This window comes from Thamnophis sirtalis, unplaced genomic scaffold (genome assembly GCF_051295495.1).
Source record: "Thamnophis sirtalis isolate CommonGarterSnake01/CBP01778 unplaced genomic scaffold, rThaSir2_p1.2 scaffold_6, whole genome shotgun sequence".
In the NCBI taxonomy this organism is placed as follows: Eukaryota; Metazoa; Chordata; class Lepidosauria; order Squamata; family Natricidae; genus Thamnophis; species Thamnophis sirtalis.
Window position 1 is genome coordinate 4,401,332 of NW_028261386.1, and position 26,173 is coordinate 4,427,504.

The 26,173-nt window shown below is 46.8% G+C and overlaps 1 protein-coding gene across 1 annotated transcript in view; it reads left to right on the forward strand.

Annotated features, from left to right (window-relative positions):
- The window catches only part of AATF (apoptosis antagonizing transcription factor), a 120,643-nt gene extending 95,339 nt beyond the window's left edge, over positions 1–25,304 (forward strand). The window contains exons 11-12 of the mRNA XM_087717125.1: positions 2,920–2,991; positions 24,655–25,304. Of these exons, the coding sequence (XP_087573251.1) occupies positions 2,920–2,991; positions 24,655–24,718 (136 nt within the window). The 3' untranslated portion in view covers positions 24,719–25,304. The remainder of the gene's footprint in view (positions 1–2,919; positions 2,992–24,654) is intronic.
- The last annotated feature ends 869 nt before the right edge of the window (positions 25,305–26,173 follow it).

The window sequence follows — 26,173 nt, forward strand, 5'->3', positions numbered from 1 at the left end:
GCGGAGACAAAAGATGACCTTGGGCTTCTAGAAAAGAATGACAACAACACATTCCACAATTCTACTCCTTTCTATTCCCCCCTCCCAACTACTACACTAATGAAACAGCATAATGAAATAAGAGAGAGTGTGGCTGGCCAAAGATCCTAAAAGGGATATAACTGCAGGCCTGACAGTGGCTTTACTCCCATGTGGACCCTGCTTTCTTAATTGTTCTTGTCTTCTGGCAGCTGGGAACATGCGCACACTGGGAACAGGCTCCAGCTGTTCCTCTGCCTCACTGCTGTCTAGCTCCCTCTCTGCCTCCGACGCAGAGCCCTCGTCCGAGCTTTCCTCAGCCCCCAGGACTGGCCCATGTTCCTCCCCAAGTGGGCTTCAACTACCAGAATTCTTCAGCCAGCCATACTGACGCATGCCACATTTGCTGGCACGACGGCCCTCGGCAGCTCTCAGCTATTTCAACCTTCCGGAGAGTTTTCTTCCGGCCGTTTTCGCCCTCCCCGGGCTTCAGGAAAGACTAGGGAATTCTGGGAGTTGAAGTCCACAAGTTGCCAAATCTGAAGACCCCTGAAGTAAACAATGAAATATTTCAAACCACCTTGTTTTTTGCTGGGGTTCCTCATGCTTGGAGAGATTAACACCAAGATCAGGTTTTCTGTAGACATTTTACCTCGGGTTTCAGCAAAACGACCTCCAGCACAACTATCCACATTGTTAATCTTTGTGTGGGATGCATCTTTCCAAACCATCAGTTCAAAACTTTCAAAACAACCCCCCCCCAAAAAAAAATCCAGCCCCTCCTCCATCAGACCCCTCCCCCCCCAAGAAAAACCCTCACAGAATTCAAGTGCCACAAGGCAGCCTCCACTTCTGGACTCTTGTGAGGGTACTGATCTGGTTGATCCTGGAGAACCACAATAATATGTATAAAGAACCTTTCATTACCCAACTACTTTTCCAAGTATTTTTCGCAGTATAAGACACACCTTTTTTCCTCTTTAAAAAAAAGGCTGAAAATCTGGGTGCATCTTATACACAGAATACAGCATTTTTTTTGCCTCCTGAAGCCCCTCCCCCTTCACCAAAATGGCCGTGCATACCCTTATGGAAGCTTTCAGAGAGCTCCTGGGGCTGGGGAGGGCAGAAATGAGCCACAAATGAGTCATTTTTTGCTTGCTTTGGGGGGGCCCCACCCCCCAGGCACTCTCTGCAAGCCCCCCCCCCCCCAAGGCTATTCATGCCTTAAAAAAAAAACAACCGAACGGGCCGTTATGGGAGGTTTGCAGAGTGCAAAATCTTTTTCCCCCTTTTGTAAAGCTCTTTAACTGATTGATGAGAATTACATTGATCAGGTGCTGTGCCAGCAGAAACACCTACCTATCTACTGTATTTCTCTATTTCTCTCTCTCTATCCCTCTACCTACCTACTTCCCTATCTAGCTACCTACACACACACTCTCTCTCCCTACCTACCTACTGTATTTCTCTCTCTATTTCTCTCTCTCTCTCTATCCCTTTACCTACCTACCTACCTACCTACCTACCTACCTACCTAACTACTCTCTCTCTCTCCCTACCTATCTACTCTATCTCTTTCTCTCTCTCTATCCCTCTACCTACCTACAAACTCTCTCTTTCCCTACCTACCTACTGTATTTCTCTCTCTCTGTATCCCTTTATCTACCTACCTAATTTCTCTCTCTCTCCCTACCTATCTACTCTATCTATCTCTCTATCTATCTATCTATCTATCCCTCTACCTACCTTCACACTCTCTCTCTCCCTACCTACCTACTGTATTTCTCTCTCTCTCTCTCTCTATTTCCCCCTCTCTCTCCCTTTATCTACCTACCTACCTAACTACTTTCCCTCCCTCCCTATCTACTGTATTTCTTTCTCTCTATTTCTCTCTATCTATCCCTCTACCTACCTACTCTCTCTCTCTCCCTACTTATCTGCTGTATTTCTCTCTCTTTCTATTTCTGTTCTCTGTCCTTCTACCTACCTACTTACACTCTATCGCTCTCTATTTCTCTCTCTCTCTCTATTTCTCTCTCTCTCTCTCTCTCCCTTTATCTACCTACCTACCTACCTACCTAACTAACTAACTAACTAATAAATACTTAACAAAAAATAACTAACTAACTAACTAACTACTTTCTCTCTCCCTGCCTACCTACTGTATTTCTCTCTCTTTCTTATCCCTCTATCTACCTACCTACTTTTTTTTTTAATTTGCCTCTTTAAAATCTTGGTGCGTCTTATACTCCGAAAAATACAGTAGGTAGCACCACCAGTGTTAAAAGGGATTTGGGTTTGCAAATTGAAGTTGTTGTAGGTAAGTAGGTAAAAGCTGAAAGCGCATCGAGGACCCTAGAGTCCTCCTCCTCTTCCTCTTCCTCCTCCTCCCTGCAAACCCCACTCCCTTCCAGCACTGATGATGTTCCCAAGTTGGGTCATGAAATGTCTGCAAGAAAACCACCCAGCTCATAGAGCACCAAAGACCTCACAGTCCTCCTCCTCCTCCTCCAAACCTCTTCCCTCCTAGCACTGATGATGTAACCTAGCTGGGTCGTGAAACATCTGCAAGAAGGCAACCAAGCTCTGATAGCACCAAGGACCACATGGTCCTCCTCCTCCTCCTTTCCATAAATCCCACTCCCTTCCAGCCCTGATGATGTTACTTAGTTGGCTCATGAAACCTCTGTCAGAAAACAGCCATGCTCAGAAAGCACCCAGGAGCCCCACAGTTCAACTCAGAGCTACAAAAACCTTCTCTTCCACGAAGCCCCTGTCTTAAAGCCCCCTTTTTCCTTGGGATGGGTGAAGTTCTTTTCTATCGGAACATCTCTCTTAACGCCTTCTCTTTCCCTTTCCTTCCTCTCGCCCCTCACCCACCCACCCACCCCGGCCTTCCAGGTATCATGTCCACAGCAAGCTGTTGAGCTTCATGGCGCCCATTGACCACTGCACGATGAATGATGACGCCAGGTGAGTAAGCAGTTAATTACGCTTTCTGGAAGGGCTTTTGTGACAGCCTGATATTGACCTGTTCTTCAGCCTGTCACCGTCTCGGGTTCTTTTATATCGGCCAGCCATTTGTCACAGGCTAGGCCGCCCCCTTTTTCCAGGCCGAGCCGGCTGCTTGCGCTTCCCACACTCCCGGCACCCCCGCCGCCAAATTGCACACGGCGCTTTTTCCACAGTTCAGCCCAGCCGGTGCCCTTGGTATTTGCCGCTTCAGTGCTTCAGGGAGAGCTGAGCTTGTGAGCACGCCTGGGCTTTTAATTTCCCCTTTTTTTTCCTCCTTCCAGTCCTGGGGGGGAGGGGAGGGGGCTAAGGATGGCAGCGTTGTCGCGCCTTTTGTGACATCTTTAAAAAAAAGAGATTTACAAGGATGTAAGCGCGGGCCCCTCAAAACCCACACACGTCCAATTATTCCCGTTTAAAAGTTGCCACTGGATTCTTCCTCCCTTCTTTTCTTTTGCTGGAACAGATGTTTCTTGTGGTGATCCCTCTGGAATTAGATTATTTGAGGGGGGTGTCTTTTTGGCGGGGGGGAGAGACAGGATATTGTTGCAAGTTCAAGATAAACATATGCGACTCTTGTGGGCTTAGTGCGTTTAATCAAAGGCATAAAATGGATTCTAGTTCTGTGAAAGCTCTGGGCACGGTGAATTTATTAGGTTTTAAGGTGCCATAAGACACTTTGCGAAAGATCAGACAATAATTTATTGGCTTAAGAGCGTTTTCTCTCTCTCTCTCTCTCTCTCTCTCCCCTCCCTCTCCTCCCTCTCTCTGTCCTCTCTCCTCCCCCTTCTCTCCTTTCATCACTCCCTTCCTCTCTCTCCTCCCCTCCTCCCTCCCCCCTCTCCTCTCTCTTTCTCTCCTCTCATTCCCCCTCCCCCCTCTCTCCCTTCCTCTCTCCTCCCCCTCTCCTCCCTCCCTTCCTCTGTCTCTCTCCTCTCCCTCTCTTTCTCTCCTCTCATTCCCCCTCCCCCTCTCTCTCCCTTCCTCTCTCCTCCCTCTCTCCCCCTCTCTTCTTCCTCCCTTCCTCTCTCCTCCCTCTCTCTTTCTCTCCTCATTCCCCTCTCTCTCCCTTCCTCTCTCCTCCCTCTCTCTTTCTCTCCTCATTCCCCTCTCTCTCCCTTCCTCTCTCCTCCCCCTCTCCTCCCTCCCTTCTTCTGTCTCTCTCCTTCCCCTCTCTTTCTCTTCTCCCATTCCCCCTTCCTCTCTCCTCCCCCTCTCTCCCTCTCTTCTCCCTCCCTCCCTTCCTCTCTCTCCTCTCCCTCTCTTTCTCTCCTCTCATTCCCACTCCCCTCTACCTCCCTTCTTCTCTCTCTCCTCGCTCTCTCCTTCTCGCCTCCCCCCGCTTGTGCACTCTCCCCCTATCCCCTCCCTCTCTTTCTCCCTCTCTCCACTCCTTCCCCCTCCTCTCTCACTCTCTGCCTCTCCCCTCCCTCCCCTCTGTCTTCCTTCTCCCCCTCATTCCCTTCCTCTCTCTCTTCACTCTCCCTTCCCCTCCCCTCCTCCTCTTCCCCCGCTCGTGCTCTCTCTCCTCCCTCTCCTTCCCCCTCTCTCCACTCCTTCCCCCTCCTCTCACTCTCTGCCTCTCCCCTCCCTCCCCTCTGTCCTCCTCTCTCTCTCTCCCTTCCTCTCCGCCCCCTTTCTCCTCCCCTCTCTCTCCCTTCCTCCCCTCTCTCTCTTCCCCTCCTCTCTCCTCCCCCCCTCTCTTCTCTTTCTCTCCATTCCTCCATCTCTCTCTTCCCCTTCCTCTCTCCTCCCCCTTCCTCTCTCCTCCCCCTTCCTCTCTCCTCCCTCTCTCCCCCTCTCTTCTTCCTCCCTTCCTCTCTCCTCCCTCTCTCTTTCTCTCCTCATTCCCCTCTCTCTCCCTTCCTCTCTCCTCCCTCTCTCTTTCTCTCCTCATTCCCCTCTCTCTCCCTTCCTCTCTCCTCCCCCTCTCCTCCCTCCCTTCTTCTGTCTCTCTCCTTCCCTCTCTTTCTCTTCTCTCATTCCCCCTTCCTCTCTCCTCCCCCTCTCTCCCTCTCTTCTCCCTCCCTTCCTCTCTCTCCTCTCCCTCTCTTTCTCTCCTCTCATTCCCACTCCCCTCTACCTCCCTTCTTCTCTCTCTCCTCGCTCTCTCTCCTTCTCGCCTCCCCCCGCTTGTGCACTCTCCCCCTATCCCCTCCCTCTCTTTCTCCCTCTCTCCACTCCTTCCCCCTCCTCTCTCACTCTCTGCCTCTCCCCTCCCTCCCCTCTGTCTTCCTTCTCCCCCCTCATTCCCTTCCTCTCTCTCTCTTCACTCTCCCTTCCCCTCCCCTCCTCCTCTTCCCCCGCTCGTGCTCTCTCTCCTCCCTCTCCTTCCCCCTCTCTCCACTCCTTCCCCTCCTCTCACTCTCTGCCTCTCCCCTCCCTCCCCTCTGTCCTCCTCTCTCTCTCCCTTCCTCTCCGCCCCCTTTCTCCTCCCCTCTCTCTCCCTTCCTCCCCTCTCTCTCTTCCCCTCCTCTCTCCTCCCCCTCTCTCTTCCTCTTTCTCTCCATTCCTCCATCTCTCTCTTCCCCTTCCTCTCTCCTCCCCCTTCCTCTCTCCTCCTCTCTCTCCCTTCTTCTCTCTCCCTCCCTCCCCCTCTCTCCTTCTCTCCCTCTCTCCTCCCCACTCTCTTCTCTGTTTGGTGAACTATCAAATAATAAAAGCAGTTCTTCATGAAGTCTTCCATTAACTACATTTCCTTGTTTTAGCCAACCCAAGAAACTTTGTTTAATGGTGTTTGAAACAAACCACTGTTTTTAGCAACTCCTAACAGTGACTCGGGCCTCATTTGAATATGGCTGTTGTGTTTTCAGCAGACTAACACAGCTGCTCGTCGGGGAGATTTTAAATTAAAAATAAAAATCAGCAAGGCTAAATAATGCTGGTTGCTAAACATGCACTGATCTTTTGCTTCATGATAACAATTGTGAGATCTATAGTCAGTGCTGTTGATGTCTACAATGCATGTGAAGACAACTGTCCAATTTAAAATTCTAGTTTATACCTTCCCATTCCCATGCGTTTGCGTGCGTGCGTGTGTGTGTGTGTTTGTTGTAATGCAAAGCTCATATATGCATGAAGGAGGGAACAGTAATAATAATAACACCGCTTTCTTTAGCGGCAGTGGAAGGTAATTTCATTGTTTGCAAGTGTGAATTACTAGATTGAAAATGCAAATACACATTTCACAGTGGTGTGATCATGCACTCAGCCTTTTGCTCCGTTAGTTTGGAGGCTTCACCCCAAAACAAATAAAAGTCTCGTACAGCGGGGAGCGCTGCATGTTTATAGTGTGAAAAATCAGGAAAAACAGAGTTGTGCCTACTGCCTATAAAATAAATTAATTGTACGGAGATGGCTGACAACACCGAATTCCAACTAAAGAAGGAGAACCAGATAATCTTCAGATGTAGGAGCAATCCATCTGGGACCGGAGTCCTTTGTTGGAAAACAGTCACTCATGAATGGTTCTCCCATTCTCCCAGCACAGATTTTAAACCAGAGATTGTCCCCAGAGAGTGAAACGTGGAGAAGCCGAAAAACCTATATGGGGTTAATGAACCATCTAAGCCAGGGGTGTCAAACTCGATTTCATTGAGGGCTGCATCAGGGTTGTGTTTGACCTTGTGGGGGGGGGGGCAGAATGGGCATGGCCAGCTCGATGTCACTCATGTCAGGCGTCCCTGTGGTGGCCCAAGCCCTCTGCCAGATCTAACTACCCCGCGGGGGCCACCCTGGAAACAGTGAGGGACTAGCCATGCGGTCCTCCCGAACTCTGTTTTCACTGGCAGAGGATTGCAGGAGCCCGGCGTAGCCGGAAACAGAGCTGGGTCAGATCCGGCCCGCGGGCCTTGAGTTTGACACCCTTGATCTAAGCCATGATATAAATTAGACTGTTGTCCAGGGAAAGACCACCAAGCCAAACCTTTATTGCTTAATGGTGTCTTTGAGGTAGATAAGTATTCTAATAGTAAAAAGCATTCTAAACACTGCTTCTCGACCCAGGCCAGTTTAAGATGGGTAGACTTCATTTCCCAGAATTCCTCAGCCATGCTGAATTCTGGGAGTTGAAGTCTGCACATCTGAAAGCATATTGGCTGGGGAATTCTAGGAGTAGAAGTCCACCATTCTTAAAGCATTCTGGTTGGGGTATTCTGGAAGTTCAACACCTTTTAAAGTTGCTCAGGTTGACAAACACTGTTGAGCATTATATAGAGCCAACTGGATAGATGTGCTCTGCTACGAAACTATGTGATTGGGCTTGATAAATCGACACTTACAGCTTGAAAATTAATGAGTAGTTACGATCGGCCTCTCTGTTCCCCTTCTCTCCCTCACTCTAACTCCTTAGCATCAGAGTGTTTTTCAGGTGGGGAGGGGGAGTAGAATGTCTAAACTTCCAGCCCGCGGGCCGGATGAGTCACGCACTGGCTATGCCCACACCCAAGTGGCAGTTGGAACAGGGTTCTTTTCAGGTGGGGAGGGGGAGTAGAACATCTAAATCCTTAGCATCAGAGCGTGTTAATAATAATATAAGAAATACCAATGATCTGATGATCATTTTGAAAACTCCTTTCTTCAAGTCCATAGCCCTCTTTACCCACTCAGTCCTCCAAGAAAGAGAGCTGGAGAGAAGGAGCAGCTAAAGGAGGAAAAGTTCCTCTATGGTGAAATATGTCCTGCAACACTTGATTGGCTGCAGTACTTCAGCCACACCTTTTCCTAGTGATGTAATGAAGACTTGCCAGTGTTTCCCTTTGCCAGGGCTCCTGATTTTGCAGGTTTCCTGGAAGAAATAATTAGAATATGTATTTCCCAAAGAGTTTACAATTTCAGTTTTTCCAGCACAATCCACCAACTCTGGTTACTAATAAATGTTAATAAGAATAATACGTTATGTTGCTGCTCTCCCCCCTCTCCCCCAATTGGAGTTATGGTTTAAAACAACAGTCACCAACTGGTGGTCCATGAAAAAGTTTTGGTGGTTCACAGAAAAATTATTTGCATTTTTTATATTGCAATAAAACTACACTCCCTGGGCTGGGTACGTGCAATGAACACTTGTGTTGCTGCAGAGAATTTCCCGCTTCGGAGTCTTTTTATGTGGGTGAGAGGGGGGCAAAAATTCCAACTTGGGGTCTGCTTCAGCCTCCTGGTGGGGGGCTTTGGTCGAAGGCTGGAGGGAATCGCCACTGGTGGCAAAGAGCCAGAAGGTTTCGTTCCAGTGGGACTGCCTCATGGCCTGGAATTGGCTGACCATCTCATCCCGCTAAGCCTCCAGGCGCCGGTACCTGGCCTTGCACTCCCGCAGGTCTTCCCTTTGCTTGGAAAGACTATGCTTGTAGTCCTCAGTGAGGTGTTTCTGCTGAGCCTCCTTCTCGGTCAGATCCGATTTGAACTGAGCTGTTTTGCCAACTCTTTCTCTTGGTGGCTGCTTAGCTCCAACAACTGCTTCCTCTTGGGGCCCTAAGGAGCCTGGGCGGGGAGGCGAGGAATGGCTGGCAAGGGAGGGGTGAGTAGAGGCTGGCGAGGCGCCCCTCAACGTGAATGACTGAGTTGACCACGCCCAACCAGTCACATGACCACCTAGCCATGCCCACCCAGCTGGTCATTAGGAAGATCATATTAGTAGTCCGCGGGATTTAAAATTATGGATTTAGTGATCCCTGAGGTCCAAAAGGTTGGTGACCCCTGGTTTAAAGGGCAAGAGATGCAAAAGGCATTTAAATGGGAGAAGCTGTAACAACCAAAAGCCAATGTAGTGATGAAGCACGGAGGTATAATCACTCCTCAGCTGCCCGAGGGGTCAAAACCACTTTAACCTGGGACTTTAAAGCAGGTTGGGCCTCACAGGTGAGGATTCAGAAGTCTCTCCCCCCCCCCCCCCCCCCCCAACAAGCCCCGGATGAGGAGAGTGGCATGCTGGCTTCTGGATGCTGCTTTATATATTTAAAAAACGGTGGAGGAGCTCTTGAATGGCTTTAGTTTGCAGCTGTTTTAAATCATGGCTGGGCAGAAGGCAGTTCTGGATCTAGGACTAGAGGCTAAAACATATGAGGAACGGTTGCAGGAACTGGTATGTCTAGTTTAATAGAAAGAAAGACCAGGGCAGACATGATATCAGTCTTCCAATATCTCAGGGGTTGCCACAAAGAAGAGCGAGTCAAACTATTTTTCAAGGCACCTGAGGGTAGAAGAAGAAGCAATGGGTGCAAACGAATCAAGGAGAGAAGCAATTTAGAACTAAGGAGAAATATCCTGACAGAACAATTAACCAGTGGAACAACTTGCCTCCAGAAGTTGTGGGTGCTCCAATCCTGGAAGTTTTTAGGAAGATGTTGGCCAACCATTTGCCTGAAGTGGTGTAGGGTTTCCTGCCTAAATGGGGTTGGACTAGAAGACCTCCAAGGTCTCTTCCAACTCTGTTGTTCTATTCTAGCCTCAGATTTGCTAGGTGAGATGCAGGAAGCTGGTTTTTGTGTGTGTGTGTGTGTGAATCCTCACAGCTTATTAATCATGCCAATGGAAATGACCCTCTTGTGCTCCGAATTGTGCTTTCCCATTTAAGGTTGGGGATCATGGGTGTACACTGAAGGGCTGAGATAGAGAGGGCTCATGGGCAGAATCCCTGGCAGGAGAAGGATTTTAGCTACACCACCCACTGACGGAGCACAGTGGTGCCAATTGAGGTGGTCCCATTCTTAAAGTGGGCGATTCTCCATTGTTTCTCTCTGGTTCTTTCACTGTAAAGCAGAGGTGTCCAAGCTTGACAGCTTTAAGACTTGTGGACTTCAACTCCCAGAATTCCCCAGCCAGCCATGATTGCAATGAAATTTGATTTTAATGTATGCTGATTAGTGTACATTCAAAGTGACAATGAAGTTATTGTTCTGTTCTATTCTATTCCATTCCATTCTCAATAAATCAATAAATCTATTCTATTCTCCTCTACTCCATTACATATTCTATTCTATTCCATTTATTCCATTCCATATATTCTATTCTACTCTACTCCACTCCATATTTTCTATTCTATTCTATTCCATTCCATTCTTAATAAATCTATTCTACTCTACTCTACTCAATTCCATATTCTATTATATTCCATTCCATATATTCTATTCTACTCTACTCCACTCCATATTTTCTATTCTATTCTGTTCCATTCCATTCTCATTAAATCTATTCTATTCTACTCTACTCCATTCCATATTCTATTCTATTCCATTCTATTCCATTCCATATATTCTATTCTATTCTACTCTACTCTACTCTACTCCACTCCACTCCGTATTTTCTATTCTATTCCATTCCGTTCCATTCCATTCCCAATAAATATTCTCTCTCTCTCCCTCTTTCTCTTTTTCTCTTTTTATTCTTTCTCTCTATCCCCACTCCCTCTTTCTTCGTCTCTTTTTTCTGTATTCCTCTTTTTAGTCTCTCCCTCTCTCTTTTCTCTTTTTATTCTTTCTCTCCCCCACTCCCTCTTTCTTTGTCTCTTTTTCTCTGTATTTCTCTTTTTATTCTCTCTCTCCCCCTCCCCTTAGTAAAAATCCAGCCATAACGTTTGCCAAACCCCTTGTTTCATTAGCGTGATTTCTATCCTTTAAAAGCATGGAAAAAAAATAAATATGAATAAAATAAATAAAAAGCTAACCTGTTTTAAGAACAGGCCGACACGATTTGTCATCTTTTCCCAGTGAGACGATTTGTCATCCCTTGCCTGGAATCTGTTAACAAAACAGTCAAGCTGTGAAAAGGAGAATTCATCCCGGACACAGGGGATATTAAAGTACACAAAGGAAGGTGCTTCTCTCCCCCCCCCCCCTTCCTTCTGCATCTCTTTAGACATGGCCGTCTCTTTACAGTGATTAATCTATCCAAATTTCAGTGCGAGGGAAGGAAAGGGAAGGAGAGAAAAAAAGAAATCTCTCGGGGAAGTACAGGTAGTCCTCGGCTTACGACCGCCATTGAGCCCAAAATTTACCGTTGCTAAGCAAAGACATTTCTTAAACGAGTTTTGCCGCATTTTGCGACCTTTTTCGGCCACCGTCGTTCAGTGAATTGGCTTTGCCATTGAGTCTGCTCATCAGAAGTTTGCAAAAAGTGATCACATGATCCCGGGACGCTGCAACCATCATAAATATGAGTTGGTTGCCAAGCATCTGAATTTGACCGTTGGGATCGTCAAAACTTGGACATGTGAAAAATGGTCATAAGTCACTTTCTCAGTGCCGTTTTAAGTTCGAACAGTCACTAAATGGAACTGTTGTAAGTCAAGGACTACCCCGTGTTTCCAAGTGACAGCTCCCTGTTTGGTATAGGTCAGGACAAAGGCAGATCCTTGCAGGGCCCAGCCAAGGGTGATTAATTTCTGTATTCTGTATAGCAGTGATGCTCGTGCACAACCTGCGCCCCGTTTTGGGCCTAGTAGGCCTCCCTGCAGCCTCCTGGGAGCAAAAACAGGCTGTGAGGGGGCCGTGCCACACACACCCCACCCTCCCCACAACTCGTAAAGGGCCTAGTTGGCCTCCCCACAGCCTCCTGGGAGCAAAAAATGAGCCAGGGGCAGGCCACACCACCACCATCACCCGGGCCCCATTTTGGGCCTAGTAAGCTTTCCTGCAGCCTCCTGGGAGCAAAAATGGGCCGCACCCTCCCCTCCCTCCTGTGCATGTAGAAACAACTGCCGCATGCACCCTGCCCTCTGCGCATGCACGGCAGAGACCTGAAAGTCAGCTGGTCAGGGGGAGGCGCATGCGTGGTATAGCTCAACGGGGGCGACGACTCACATGTCCGCAGAGAGGGCTCTGCGTGCCCCACGGCTATATAGATTAGTGTGGTCTAGTGGTTAAGGCACCATAAATGCTGTCCCCCTCACACACATGCACACATGACTGTAGTTTAGTGGGTTTATTAATACCCCCCCCCCCAAATCCGAAGGCAGCTGAAAACTGGCATACGGCTCTGGCCCCCTCTCTGCCTCTGACGCAGAGCCCTCCTCAGAGCCTTCCCCAGACTCCAGGACTGGCCCATCTTCCTCCCCAACCTCCTCACTCTCCGAATATGCTGCCAGATCCGCTGACGGGCCACAACAGGGGGAAGGAAGCAAACCAACAGTCCTTTGCCTCAGTCTCCCGGTCCCCCCAGGAGCCCCCCCCTCCCCAAAGCAGTGAAAAGAAGCAGACAATTTTAAGAATGGCCATGTGCAAGTCTATAATTAGAATGGGACGGCAGCTCAGGTGCCCCGTAGCCCAGCCGGCGGAGAGATCATAGCTCTGGGGCGGGACGAGAGACACGTTGGAGGGTGAAAATGCACGGAGCGTGAAGGGCAACGGATTGGAGGGGGGAAAGCACTTGGCATGAGCAACCCTTCCGCTTTGCGCATCGTCATTGGAATATAAGGGTCCCCTCCTTTCCCCGTTTCTCTTTTCACAGGGTTCATATCAATCTTATTCTTCATCCAAGCAGGAGGTCTGGACAGTCGGAGTTCGGGGCTCCACTCTGGGGATCTGCAAGAGTAGATTTGTATGGGGCCAGGAAGATCAGCCTTCCTTTGGGAAAGCTAGAGATTCCCATAGGGCTCGGCAGGTTTATGGATTAATTTACTGCCCGTGTTTTGACCACATTCTTCAGTGGATTTCTCTTGTGAATGTGTATGCATAGGCTTCTAACATTACCCCCACCCTCTTTTTTGGAGTGTGTGTGTGTGTGTGTGTGTGTGTGTGTATTTTTGCAGCTGCTGTGGCTTCATGAGGGTGAGATTGCCACCTAGTGTTCATTTCCTTTTCTTTTCAACTTGGGCAAGACAGGTGAATTGGAAACAGGTGGAGGAAAATTTACTTCATCCCTTATGTGTTGGAGGTGTCCTTACCACTGGCTGAGACCCAGGGCTTAGCTTGGCCTGGCCCAACCCAACCCAGCCCACCCAACTCAACTCATCTTATCTTTAAGCATGCATGCCTGGGGGATTCTGGGAGTTGAAGTCTACCCATCTTAAAGCTACCAAGGTGGAGAAACAGTGCTTTGGGTGGTGAACATAACTAAATGGCTTTCACTTAGGGTCCTGTTGACAAACGGGGGCCATCCTTGGCACCCATGAAACCAACCTGATCTAGTTTATATTTAGGAATCATAGGAACCTAGACTTACTGGTGAATTTGTGAAAAATTGTCCGTTGTCATTATTTGGGCTATCCAGGTCTGGAAGAGAACTTGGAACTAAGGGTTAACCAGGGTTGGAGCACCCACAACTTCTGGAGGCACTGATTAATTGTTATCACTGTCAGGAAATTTCTCCTTAATTCCCAGGTTGCTTCTCTCCCTGATTAGTTTCCATCCAATTGCTTCGTGTCCTGCCTTCAGGTGTCTTGGAGAATAGTTTGACTCCCTCTTTGTGGCAACCCCTGAGATATTGAAAGACTGCTATAATGTCTCCCCTAGTCCTACTTTTCATTAAACTACCCAGTTCCTGCAACCGTTCTTCATATGTTTTAGCCTCCAGTCCCCTAATCCTCTTTGTTGCTCTTCTCTGCACTCTTTCTAGAGTCTCCACATCTTTTCTACATTGTGGTGACCAAAACTGGATGCAGTATTCCAAGTGTGGCCTTATAAAGTGGTATTAACACAGGGATTCAATGTTTTTATAATATATAATTCTAGACTAGAGATGTCAAACTACATTTAAAGCTACATTTTTTAATATGGAGAGTTTAATTTAGCTTATATTAAATTTTGACAGAGAATAGATAAATTCTAAACATAAAACAGAAACAGCGATTAATGATCTAAATATAATCTAGAATGGCAAGTGAGATAAGACAAGTTTCAAAAAGTTTTAATCTGTCTTCTCTAGCTTGGGCAAGCAAACTAAGTTGTCTGTCTGTCTGTCTGTCTGTCCATCCATCCATCCATCCATCCATCAATTTCTGTGCTGCCTGTCACACTTGGCATGAATTGTGGCAGTTTTCAGATAAAATGACAAAATGATATAAAAGCCAAAGTTAAAAACAAAATTAAAACAGGGTTAAAAAGAATAATTGCAAAGTTAAAAGGCAGAGAGAGTACTTTTTGCACATTTTCCTTTCCAAGCATAGCAATCATCACCCTCGGTGTTCCTGTCCCATGTTAGTTATTTCATCTTGAAACTTGGCTTCTGATTTGCGTTTAACGAACTGAATCCCCAAATTAAGATACACAAACAGAGGCATTCTGCCCATGAGTTGAAGAACAAGCCCAGGTTCAGTTAATCATTGTTCCCTAGTTCATTTGAAGTGGGAAAAGGTGTGGGAAGTTTTCAGAACAGACTGGGTTTATAAACCACAGTTGGAAGTTGGCTTAATCGTTCTGCCTTGTTCCAAAAGTATGGGAACATAATGGCCTAAGTTGGGCTACTAGGGATTCGCAGCAGTTCTGAAGAACCTCTAGCTAAGATGCTGTGCAGTTTGGAGAACCTCCAAATCCCACTCCTGGCTGGCCCCGCCCACCCCACCCATCCCAGGAGTCCCCATGCGCCCGTTTTGGATGCAGGTAAGTGCAGAGCGGGCGCAGAGACTCCGGGGAGGGCAAAAAACAGGCCTACCAGCAGTTCAGGAAGGGGTTTCCGGAGCCTAGGGAGGCCGTTTTCCCCCTCCCGGAGGCTCAAGGAAAGCCTCCAGAGCTCTGGGAGGGCAAAAACGCTCCCTGCAGTGGTGCAGGAGGCCGACTAGGCCACGCCCACCCAGCAACTGGACAGAGAATCCTTTGCTAAAATTTTTGAAGCCCAACCCTACCTAAGAATCACTAACAAATCAACAACAAAAAAAACCAAGATCCGTCTCCGTTCGCATTTTTAAAATGCGTTAAAAAAAAACTCATCCCGAGTAATAATCGAAAGTCTTAATTGCCTTCTGTGGGTGTGATGATTATCCCAAGCCGCGTCGGCAGATGAAGGGACACTGCCACATGCACATTCTGCAAGTGGAGTTCGGTGCGTTCCCAAGTCTTCACGCCCTTTGTCTGAAAATGCAAAGACGAAAGGAGATCAATGAACCAGAGGATTTATGGGAAGGAATAGATTTAGGCCAGAGCCTGGATATAAATTTCAAGAGATGGGAAGAGTGCAAGCAGAAAGGAAAACGGAAAGTAAGCAGATTGTATTCCCGAGGAAGAAAGTCTCCGCTTTGTCTGAACAACATTTAAAATCTGAGGGGAGAGAAATCCACAAAAGCAGCCAGCTTTAGAAAACTTAGAAAACAGATAGTCCTCAAATTATGACCACAGTTGTTAAGTGAGACTAGAACTCACCATCTCCTGGTGATCGGCCCAAAGTTACCCTGCTGGCTTTTATAGCTAAGGCAGAACTAGAACTCACCAGCTCCTGATTTCTAGTCCAGTATCTTAACCACTACACCAAACTGCCTTTCAGTTTCCTTGCTAGTTTCCTAAATTGCCGGAAAACTTTCCCCTCCTTTAATCTTTCTACATCCTCTCTCTGCTGTGGGGCATGTCAAGAGTGCCTCTATGCAGGTAATTGGTCCATTTTTCTCCTCTGTCTTTTAAGAAAGGCATAAATCAGTGTTTCTCAACCTTGGCAGTTTGAAGATGTGTGGACTTCAACTCCCAGAATTCTGGGAGTTGAAATCCACATGTTTCTGGCAGGGGAATTCTGGGAGTTGAAGTCCCCACCTCTTCAAACTGCCAAGGTTGAGAAACAGTGACATGAATAATTAAGCCCAGGCACTCACTGAGTTTTACAGCCAGTGGCTCACGATAACTTTCCCCGCCTCTCCTTGAAACCAGGTTTTATGATAATATAATAAAAATATTAAATTAGAAAATGCCTCACTCGGGGTGATAAAACCTTCCTGCAGTGGAAATAGGTAATTATTCCCAGCTCAGCCTAAAATGACAGTTTAAAAGAAATAAAAATGTTACTGCTCATTACTTGCTTTCGCAGATTGTGATAAAGTTAAATTTTAATTCAGGCGAGTTTCTCGATTCAACCCCGGGCCTTCCACCCAGTTGAAAGCCCCAGCAATTACGGGATCTTGTAAGTTACTCCTGGCCTTTGGGTGATCTTATTACTCCTTCTTTTCTTCCTCCCCTCACCCCTCCTGGCTACTCATGATCCCCTACCCCTTTATTGTCTGGACAGGAAACGATTGGCAAATTGGTGGAGAGGACCAACCACCTCCCCTCCCCCCCCCTCACGAAAACTAAAAACAAGTGAACCATTGCTAGTCTTCTAAGCTAGTTAAAGGTGCAGTCCTGCTAATAAATCAAAGATTTGCTCTCCGTATGGGTAGAACACAACTTATGCCCGGTCACTTAGCAACTGTTTGAAGTTACGACCGATCTGTAAAAGAGGACTGACGACCCTGATTCGAAATTCGGATGGTTGGAGCTCCTTTGCAGTCCCATGACTGAACTTCGGCAACACGGCTACATTTATAACCATTGGGGAAAAAAACACCACACACACACACAAAGAACAAATCGTAAAATTGTGCTGCTCGGGTGACCAACCCATTTTGAAACCGTTATGACATTACAGCCATAATGGACAGGGCTCCGTTATGGTCGTATGTCAAGGACTACCTGTATGCAGTTAGAAGCAATTGTTTCAGTTGAGTGGTGGGTTCCTCTCCCCGTCCCTACCGGTACGCTGCGCATGGGGCCAGGCGTCCTGGTCGTGCCCGACGCATTTGCGCACTCCACCGCCCCTACGACACCCAACTGCTTGTCGGAGGTCGTGCAGGTGCCATATGCTGTGCGCATGTGCGCAATTGGCCGGTTGCCTTAAAAACAGGTATGGAACGCAGGCGGGTGGGCCAAACGAGCCACCGTACCGTTGCAGTGACCGCTGTTCCCGGCTACTACCGGTACGCCTGTACCAGCCAGAACCCACCACTGTTTCAGTCTCTTTAAGAATGCAATAATTCTACTGATTCAGACCTCACTTAGTTTCCTGCCCTGTGTATTTCTGACATTTTGTAAACCAGAACTCAAGGGGAATGTGAAGGATGCGTTCTTTTGTTTAATTTCTTTTATAGTTTCCTTATGTGTGATGTACACAGAAGATGGCATTTAATTTCCTTGTACGAGGTACAATAACAATAAAGTAAACTTAACTTAATGGGTGGCTGTAATCCAGGGGTCTCCAACCTTGGCAACTTTAAGCCTGGAGGACTTCAATTTCCAGGATTCCCCAGCCAGCAAAGCTCTTCCAGGCTTAAAGTTGCCAAGGTTGGAGACCCCTGCCCTCATCCATTAAAATACAGGCAGTTCTTGACTTACAACCATTCATAGTTGCAACGGCGCTGAAAAGGGGGACTTATGTCCATTTTTCACACTTACGACCGTTGCATCATCCCCAGGATTATTGTTGTTAGTTGCAAAGTCGTGTCTGACTCATTGTGACTCCATGGACCACGTTCCTCCAGGCCTTCCTGTCGTCTACCATCCTCTGGAGTCCATTCAAGCTCACACCTGATGCTTCGGTGACTCCATCCAGCCACCTCCTTCTCTGCCATCCCCTTCTTCTTCTTTTGTCCTCAGTCTTTCCCAGCATGAGGCTCTTCTCCAGGGAGTCCTTCCTTCTCATTAGGTGGCCAAAGTATTTGAGTTTCCTCTTCAGGTTCTGGCCTTCTAAAGAGCAGTCAAGGTTGATCTCCTCTAGGACTGACCGGTTGGATGGCCTCACAGTCCAAGGGACTTGCAGGAGTCTTCTCCAGCACCAGAGTTCAGAGGCCTCCATTCTTTGGCACTCAGCCTTGATTATGGTCCAACCTTCACAGCCATCCATTGCGACTGGGAAAACCACAGCCTTGACTAGATGCACTTTTGTTGGCAGGGTGATGTCTCTGCTTTTTAGTATGCTATCTCCATGGACACATGATCAAAATTCGGACGCTCAGCAATCAGCCTGTATTCATGACGGTGGCCGTATCCCAAGGTCACGTGATCCCCTTTTGCGACCTTCTGAGTAGCAAAGTCAGTGGGGGGAAGCCAGATTAATGTTAGTAACTTAACATCAATTTAAGTGATTCACTTAACACTGCTTGATTTTTCAGAGTTTTGTACTGTTTCCTACAGGCAGACATGTAGGCCTATAAAAGGATTTCTCCTACCACGCAGCATATAGCTGAGTCTTTTTCCAACTGTAAAACAACTGGAAAATATTTAACTATCATAAAATGTGTTCAGTTTCTTTCTCTTCAGGGAATGAAACACGGCTAAATTATGCCTCAAAGAAACACGTTGATATTCAAAGATTCCCAGTTTATGATTGTAAGAAATATTGCTGCTATCAGCCCAGATTTAAAAACCTTTAGATAGCCAACTGGCTGATCTAGACCTGTGATTGCAAACCTATGGCACGTGTGCCACAGGTAATACGCAGAGCCCTCTCCATGGGCACATGTGCCATCGCCAGTTGCTCTTCCGGCTTCCAGAGTGCACATATACACTGGCCAGCTGATCTTCGTGGGTGCTGGAGCTCCTGAAAACAGCCCCCCAAATGGCCAAAAACCAGGACTTTTTCCGGCCGTTTTTCAAGCCATTTTTCGTGGCCTGAAAAAGGCCTGCAAAATGGCCAAAAAAAAGGCATGCATGGACCAGAAACCTGAAGACTAGCTGGCTGGCACATGCATGCTCACTGGCCAGCTGTTCTTTGGGTTTCCAGCACATGCATGTACATGCACGCATGTTCCTGTTTGGTCACTCCATCACTAACCTAGACTAGAATTTCATAATTGTTACCTTGGACTTGATTGAAGAAGTTAAAAATAAAGTTTTATTTATATACATACATGCATGCATACATACATACATACATACATACATACATACATACATACATACATACATACATACATATATATATATATATATATATATATATATATATATATTCCGGAAGATCCCATTCTTTCCTTTCCACATCTCCTCCCTTCCCCAATATAATCCCTATGGTTTCTTTTTTAATCTTCTTAATTTTAATTGTTTTAGTATTATCTTTTTGTCATTTTGTAAGCCACCCAAAGTCACTGCAGCAGAGAGAGGGCAAACAAGCAAACATAGAATTCTTCCTTTCCAGATTCAGTTTGGAAATGGGAGTTGCCTGCAAAATGGTGCTGTGGCCCACCAGCAGAGCTGGCAGCAGATTCGGACAGTGAGGAGGTTGGGGAGGAAGATGGGCCAGTCCTGGAGTCTGGGGAAGGCTCTGATGGGGGCTCTGTATCAGAGGCAGAGAGGGGGCCAGAGCCGTCTGACAGTTATCAGCTGCCTTCAGAGTCAGACAGCAGTGAGGCAGACGAACAGCTGGAGCCTGTTCCCAGTGTGCACATGTGCAAAGTTGCCAAGAGAAGGGAACAGCTAAGGAACAAGGGTCGACTTGGGAGTAAGGCCACAGGTGGACGATGAATGGCCCCTCCCAGAGGAAATAAAAGAGGAGCGAAAGGGGAGTGGAGTTTGCAGGAGACAATTAGTTCCCTTAATTGGTTTGTGACTCTCCGAGGCTCCTTGCCAAGTTTTGCAGCTCTCGGCCTGGCAGCTCTCCAAGCCAGATAAGGTCTGTGACTGTAAATCCTCCTTTGAAAGACTTTTGCTGGATGTGAATGAGCAGAATTCACAGTCAATTAATAAAAGGGTTTTTTGTCGGGACGAGGAGTTTGCTTCACGCTCTCAGGTCAGAACAAAGAGAGGATTTTTCTCTCCTTCCTGCACCCTTGTTTATTTTTTAAGTTGAGAGGATTGGGTCTGTCCACATTTTTTTTTAAAATTCTAGCATTGCTGCTCTGAGTGATTTTGGAAGTACCTTGTATCCAGATTTCATTAGCTTTGAAATAGAAAGCATGCCTTGTTTGCGCAGTATGTCGTTTGTTGGGGATTGCTTCCTATGAATAATGTTTGAATTATTCTCGGCAAATGGGTGCACCTCTTTCCGTGCCACGATAAAACATACAAACCGAGTACTTGCAATGGAAGAAAACATTTTTAGGAAATGGAGGATTTTAAAACCAGTCTCGGCTAAATTCATAAATTCCTGAAGATTATTGACCTTATGCGTTGCAAATTATCTGTGGGCTCTTTAGGAATTTTGGACAGCTATCCCAAGTCGGAGGTGTCCCAGTTTGGTTACTTTAAAACTTATGGACTTCAACTCTCAGAATTCCCCAGACAGCCAAATGTCGGACTGGTGGACTTCCACGCTATGCTGGCTGGGGAATTCTGGGAGTGGAAGTCCAGCAGTCCGACATTTGGCTGTCTGGGGAATTCTGGGAGTTGAAGTCCACCAGTCCGACATTTGGCTGTCTGGGGGATTCTGGGAGTTGAAGTCCACAAGCCTTAAAGTCCCCAGGCTTGGATACCCCTGACCTAAATAGTATCTCCAATTGTATATTTATATGTTTAGCATCTGTGATACCTGCACAACTGTTGTTTTTCCGAATCTGTTCTACAGTACCTTCCTGGCCCTATTCGGACCTCTGACCACTTCTTTATCGCACGTAACTTTCTCCTCCCCACCCCCTCCAAAACAAACCAATTTTTATTTTAATTCGGCGAGCAACATTCCGCTAGTCCAAAACCGCAATCAATTTGAACATCGTTGCGGGCTTGAGTTGATTGTCTCTCCTTCAAGTATTATGTCAGTCTCGGGGAAGAAAGGATAACATATATGAAAACGAAATTACAATCCCATACAACCTGGCTGATTGAATCGCCCGTCCTTTCATCGCCCCGGTTCTCATACATTCCTATTAAAATATTCAATCTTGTTCCTTCCATGAAAAGCCTTGTTTGGAAAGGGCAAACTTCGAGGAGGAACAAAAAAAACCTTCAGTCCCCAGAGAGATGGGATCTAAGGCTCGTGTCGTATTTACATATTGGGAGGCCGTGTGTGTGTGTGTGTGTGTGTGTGTGTGTGTGTGTGTGTGTGAGAGAGAGAGAGAGAGAGAGAGACGGGGGAGAGAAAGGGAGAGAGAGAAAGAGAGGGGAAAGAGAGACGATTGAGAGGAGAGAGAGAAAGAGTGGGAGAGGAGAGAGAAGATGGGAGAGAAAGATGAGAGAGGAAAGAGTGAGAGAGGAGAAAAAGGGAAGAGAGAAAAAGAGCATGTGAGAGGGGAAAGGGAGAGAGAGGGGAGAGGGAGGAAAGAGTGAGAGGAGAGAGAAAGTGAAAAGGAGAGAGAGGAGAGAGGGAAGCAAGTGAGGAGAGAAAGAGAGGAGAGAGAAAGTGAGAAAAAGAGATGAGAGAAAGTGAGAAGGGGGGGAGAAAAAGTGTGTGAGGGAGAAAGAGGAATCAGTGAGAAAAGAGAGGGAGAGAGGAGACAGAAAAAGAGAAGAGAGAAAGGGGGGGAGAAAAAGTGTGTGAGGGGAAAGAGGAATGAGAAGGGAGAGGGAGAGAGAAAGGGGGGAGAGAGAAAGCGGGTGAGGGGAAAGAGGAATGAGAATGAGAAGGGAGGGAGGGGAGAGAAAAAGTGTATGAGGGGAAAGAGGAATGAGTGAGAAGGAACAGAGGAGAGAAAAAGAGAGAGAGGAGGGGGAAAGGGAGAAAAAAGTGTGAGGGGAAAGAGGAATGAGAAGGGAGAGGGAGAGAGAAAGGGGGAGAGAAAAAGCAGGTGAGGTAAGAGAGGAATGAGAAGAGAGGAGAGAGAAAAATCGTGAGGGGAAAGAGGAATGAGAGTGAGAAGAGAGAGGAGAGAGGAAGGGAAGAGAGAAAAAGCGTGTGAGGGGAAAGAGGAATGAGAATGAGAAGAGAGAGAAGGGGGGAGAGAAAAAGTGTGTGAGGGGAAAGTGTAAAGAGAATGAGAAGAGAGAGGGAGAGAGAAAGTGTTTGAGGGGAAAGAAGAGGGAACGAGGGAGAGAGGAGAGAGAAAGGGGAAAGAGGAATGAGTGAGAGGAGAGAGAAAAAGGAGAGAGGAGAGAGAGAAAGAGTGAGAGGAGAGAGAGAGAGAGAGATGCCATGCAAGGTCTCTGCAGTCCTGATGTTTATTAATAAAAGATGCATTTTTAATTATCGGGTGGCCCTTTTCCTTGAAGAACCGGATGACGTCCATGGCAGGTCCTGCCTTGTATAAAATTGTCCTTGAGAAGTTACTTTTCCTCCCCCCCCCCTCCAATCCCTTCAGAAGGCGCCTACAGCAACAGGGTTTCAGGGGGCTGGGGGCTGCGTTTATTCATGTCAGAAGCATCCCAATTAAAATAAGGGCATACCAGATGACATAAACATTTAAAATACAAGATTAAAATAGGTACAAATTAAACAGCTCTTGCCCAGAAACCAGCAACATTTAATTGTGTTCCGTCGCACTGCCATGAATTCCTCAAGTGTACACTGATCGGGGCGCTAAGACCAGATATACGTACATATGTGTCATTGTCACCACAATCGCAAAGTGCAGAACTCATCAGATAGCCCCATTTGTTCAGAATGTCTCTGGATCTTGCCCTGCCAGTATTGGTGAAGGTGTGTATATATATATATATATTTTGTAAAATATTTTCTCCTTGGTAGTCTTTTCATTAGGGTTTTGTTTTCTGCTTGATTGTTTGCCTGGTGTTAATCCCTGCTTATCTGGGAGAGAGTATAGTCTCCTCTTGTGGTTTTCTGCTTAGCTCTTCCCTTGTCTCTTCTTGACTGCCATTCTTCTTTCATTTGTCCAACTAGGAAGCAACACAACTCAATCTTGGCTGATTCCTGAAGAGTTAAGTAGGGTTAAACACAGACAGTATTTGAATGAAACCACAGTAGAAGGAAATTCTATAGTTATCTGGAAAATGTTTTGGGAAATTACATTAAAAAAGAAGAAGGAAATGGCATGTCATAGAATATAGGAACTGGAACTTGCCCTCTTTGACGACCGTTCTTGCCGCAGTTGTTAAGTTAGTAACACGGTTGTTAAGTGAAGCTGGGGTCAGTGCAACCTTCATAAGTACATGCCTGTGGCCAAGCGTCCAAATTTTGATTGCATGACCACAGGGATGCTGTAACTGTCATACGTGTGAAAAGCAGTCATAGGTCACTTTTCTCAGTGCTGTTGTAAAGCGGTCACAGAATGCATTGTTGTAAGTCGAGGACTGCCTGCATAGCCTCTGCATAAGAATCTTCTCAACTAACAGTCAGCACTTGGTTACGTGGCACGACATAACTGCGAACGTCAAAAGCGCGCCGACAACACCGCGGCGCTAAAACCGCGATGTCAAAAGCGCGCTGACAACAGCGCGCCGACAGAAGCGCAATTTAACTTAAGGTAACGTTTAGGGTTAGGGTTAGGTTTAGGGTTATGTTACAGTGCGCTTCGGTCGGCGCGCTGTTGTCAGGGCGCTTCAGCGCTCATTCGTCTCCGCGGTTTTGACAGCGCGGTTTTGTCACCGCGGTTTAGTCACACGCGGTTTTGACATATGCGCATTTGTGGTGGAACCCTTGGTTAGAGTTACAGGTAGCTTGTTATCCCAAAGGTGCTTTTTCAGGAAGCAACTGGACTTTCTTGTTTTTTGTTTTGAAGACGTTTCACTTCTCATCCAAGAAGCTTCTTCAGCTCTGACTGGATAGTGGAGAATGGAAGGATTTATATTTCTTGCAGACAGCTGGTCATTCCCATCCCTTTAGAGGGTCCTTGAAGCACTTGGAGGTTTATCTGTATCCTCAGGGTCACCTGAGTGGTGCTCCTGATTCCTGTAGTATGCACTCCCCCAACCCCCCCAGACATCCATTCCTACTCCCACACCATTCAAAGGTGTGTTCATCCCAAATTGTATACTGTATTTTTCGGAATATAAGACGCACCTTTTTCACTCAACAAAGAGGCTGAAAATCTGGGTGCGTCTTATACACTTAATACAGCATTTTTGGCCTCCCGAAACCCCGTCCCCTTCACCAAAATGGCTGTGCATAGCTTTTAGGAGGCTTGCTGAGTGCTCCTGGGGGCTGGGGAGGGCAGAAGTGAGTGAAAAACTGACTGGTTTTTGCTCAATTCTGCCCCAGCCCCCAGGAACTCTCTATAAGCCCCCTAAAGGCTATGCAGGCACTTTTTTTGACAAAAAAACGCACCAGTTTTTGCGAAAAACGGGCCATTTTTTGCTCGTTTTTGCCCACCCCAGGAGCATTCTACAAGCCTTCTAAAGGCTATTCATGCCCTTTTTTTTGAAGAAAAAATGGGCCATTTTGGGGAGGTCTGCAGAGTGCAAAAAGTTTTTTTTTTAATTTCCCTCTTCAAAATCTTGGTGCGTCTTGTACTCCGAAAAAAAGTCTGTCGAGATTTTGAGTCATCCAGATCCAGGACAATCTCCTTCGGGACAACCATAACCTGGATGACTTGAGTGTCTCTACAGACTGTTGGTGCATTTATATCTGGAAGATATTTTGATTGTTCAGTCTTGCCTCTGCAACCCTGGAAGGTTGCCGAGAATTTGAGCAACAAGAATTAACCAGTTCCAATCCTGTTTATCCCACATATAACGGGGCCAGGTGCCGAAACCTCTGGAGACCGATCTCTCTTTCTCCTCCTTATTTTATTGACTTCATTTTGTTGCTTTCCTTGCTTTTTCCTGGCTCTGGAATGAGCTAGGCTTACCAACTTGAATAACTTCTCATGACTTCAAATTGTTTGCCTTTCCCTGCCTCTTGTCTCTCCCTCCCCTCCAGGACAGAACTGTATCGGTCACTGTTTGGCAAGCAGGTCCGCCTAGAAGAAGGACATCAAGCCTAGTAATCCAAAGGACACCTTGGCAGGTTCTGGAATGTGGGAGACCTTCTCATGTACGGATAGTCCCACCACCCTACAGACCTCACTCAGGGGAGCCAAAGTGGTGTCTGTCCATTTGATGGAGAAGAACCTGAGGAAGCTGCCATCCATGATCACATTGGGACACAGGACAACATTTTTCTCCTACTCTCCCCCCCCCCTCCTTTCTGAACTTCCCTCAAGATGAGCCATGTTAATTCCATCAGGCTCTTTCCTCTGGGATCTTCAAGAACACAGTGGGCACGAAGTCATCATTCTGGCAGGGCAAGACTGTTGCCAAAGATCACCACTGACACTGCATCCCGATGGATGGACGGATGGGATGGATGGATGGATGGATGGATGGATGGATGGATGCCAAAGCAATTTGCTTGATGAAAAAAGGCTCACCACTGGCACTGCATCCCAATGGATGGATGATTGGATGGATGGATGATGGATTGAATGGAAGGATGGATAATGGATTGGATGGAAGAATGGATGGATGGATTGGATGGAAGGATGGATAATGGATTGGATGGAAGGATGGATGGATGGATTGAATGGATGGATGGATGGATGGATGGATGGATGGATGGATGGATGGATGGATTGGAGGGAGGGATGATGGATGGAATGGATGGATGATGGATGGATTGGATGGATGGATGATGGATTGGATGGATGGATGATGGATTGGATGGATGGATGATGGATGGATGGATGGGATGGATGGATGATGGATTGGATGGATGGATGATGGATTGGATGGATGGATGATGGATGGATTGGATGGATGATGGATTGGATGGATGGATGATGGATTGGATGGATGGATGATTGGATTGGATGGATGGATGATGGATTGGATGGAGGGATGATGGATGGATGGATGATGGATGGATGGATGGATAGATGATGGATGGATTGGGTTGGATGGATGATGGATGGATAGATGATGGATGGATTGGATGGATGATGGATTGGATGGAGGATGGGTGGATGGATCAGAGGGAGGGAAGGATGATGGATTGGATGGAGGGATGGATGGATGGAGGGATGCCAAAGCAATTTGCTTGATGAAAAAAGGCTCACCACTGGCACTGCATTCCAATGGATGGATGATTGGATGGATGCATGATGGATTGGATGGGTGATGGATGGATGATGGATGGATTGGATGGATGATGGATGGATGGATGGATAGATAGATGATGGAGGGAATGGATGGATGGATGGATGATGGTTTGGATGGATTCTGGGAGTTGAAGTCCACAAGTCTTAAAGTGCCCAAGTTTGACGACCTCTGCTCTAAACTGATAAACACTTGTGAACTTTTAGTCCAGAGCTTTTAATATATTATTATAATTATTTTTTCTGATAGGGATTTGAAGAGGCCTGACATCCCATAGAATTTAGGTCCAGGATAAATCTAACAAA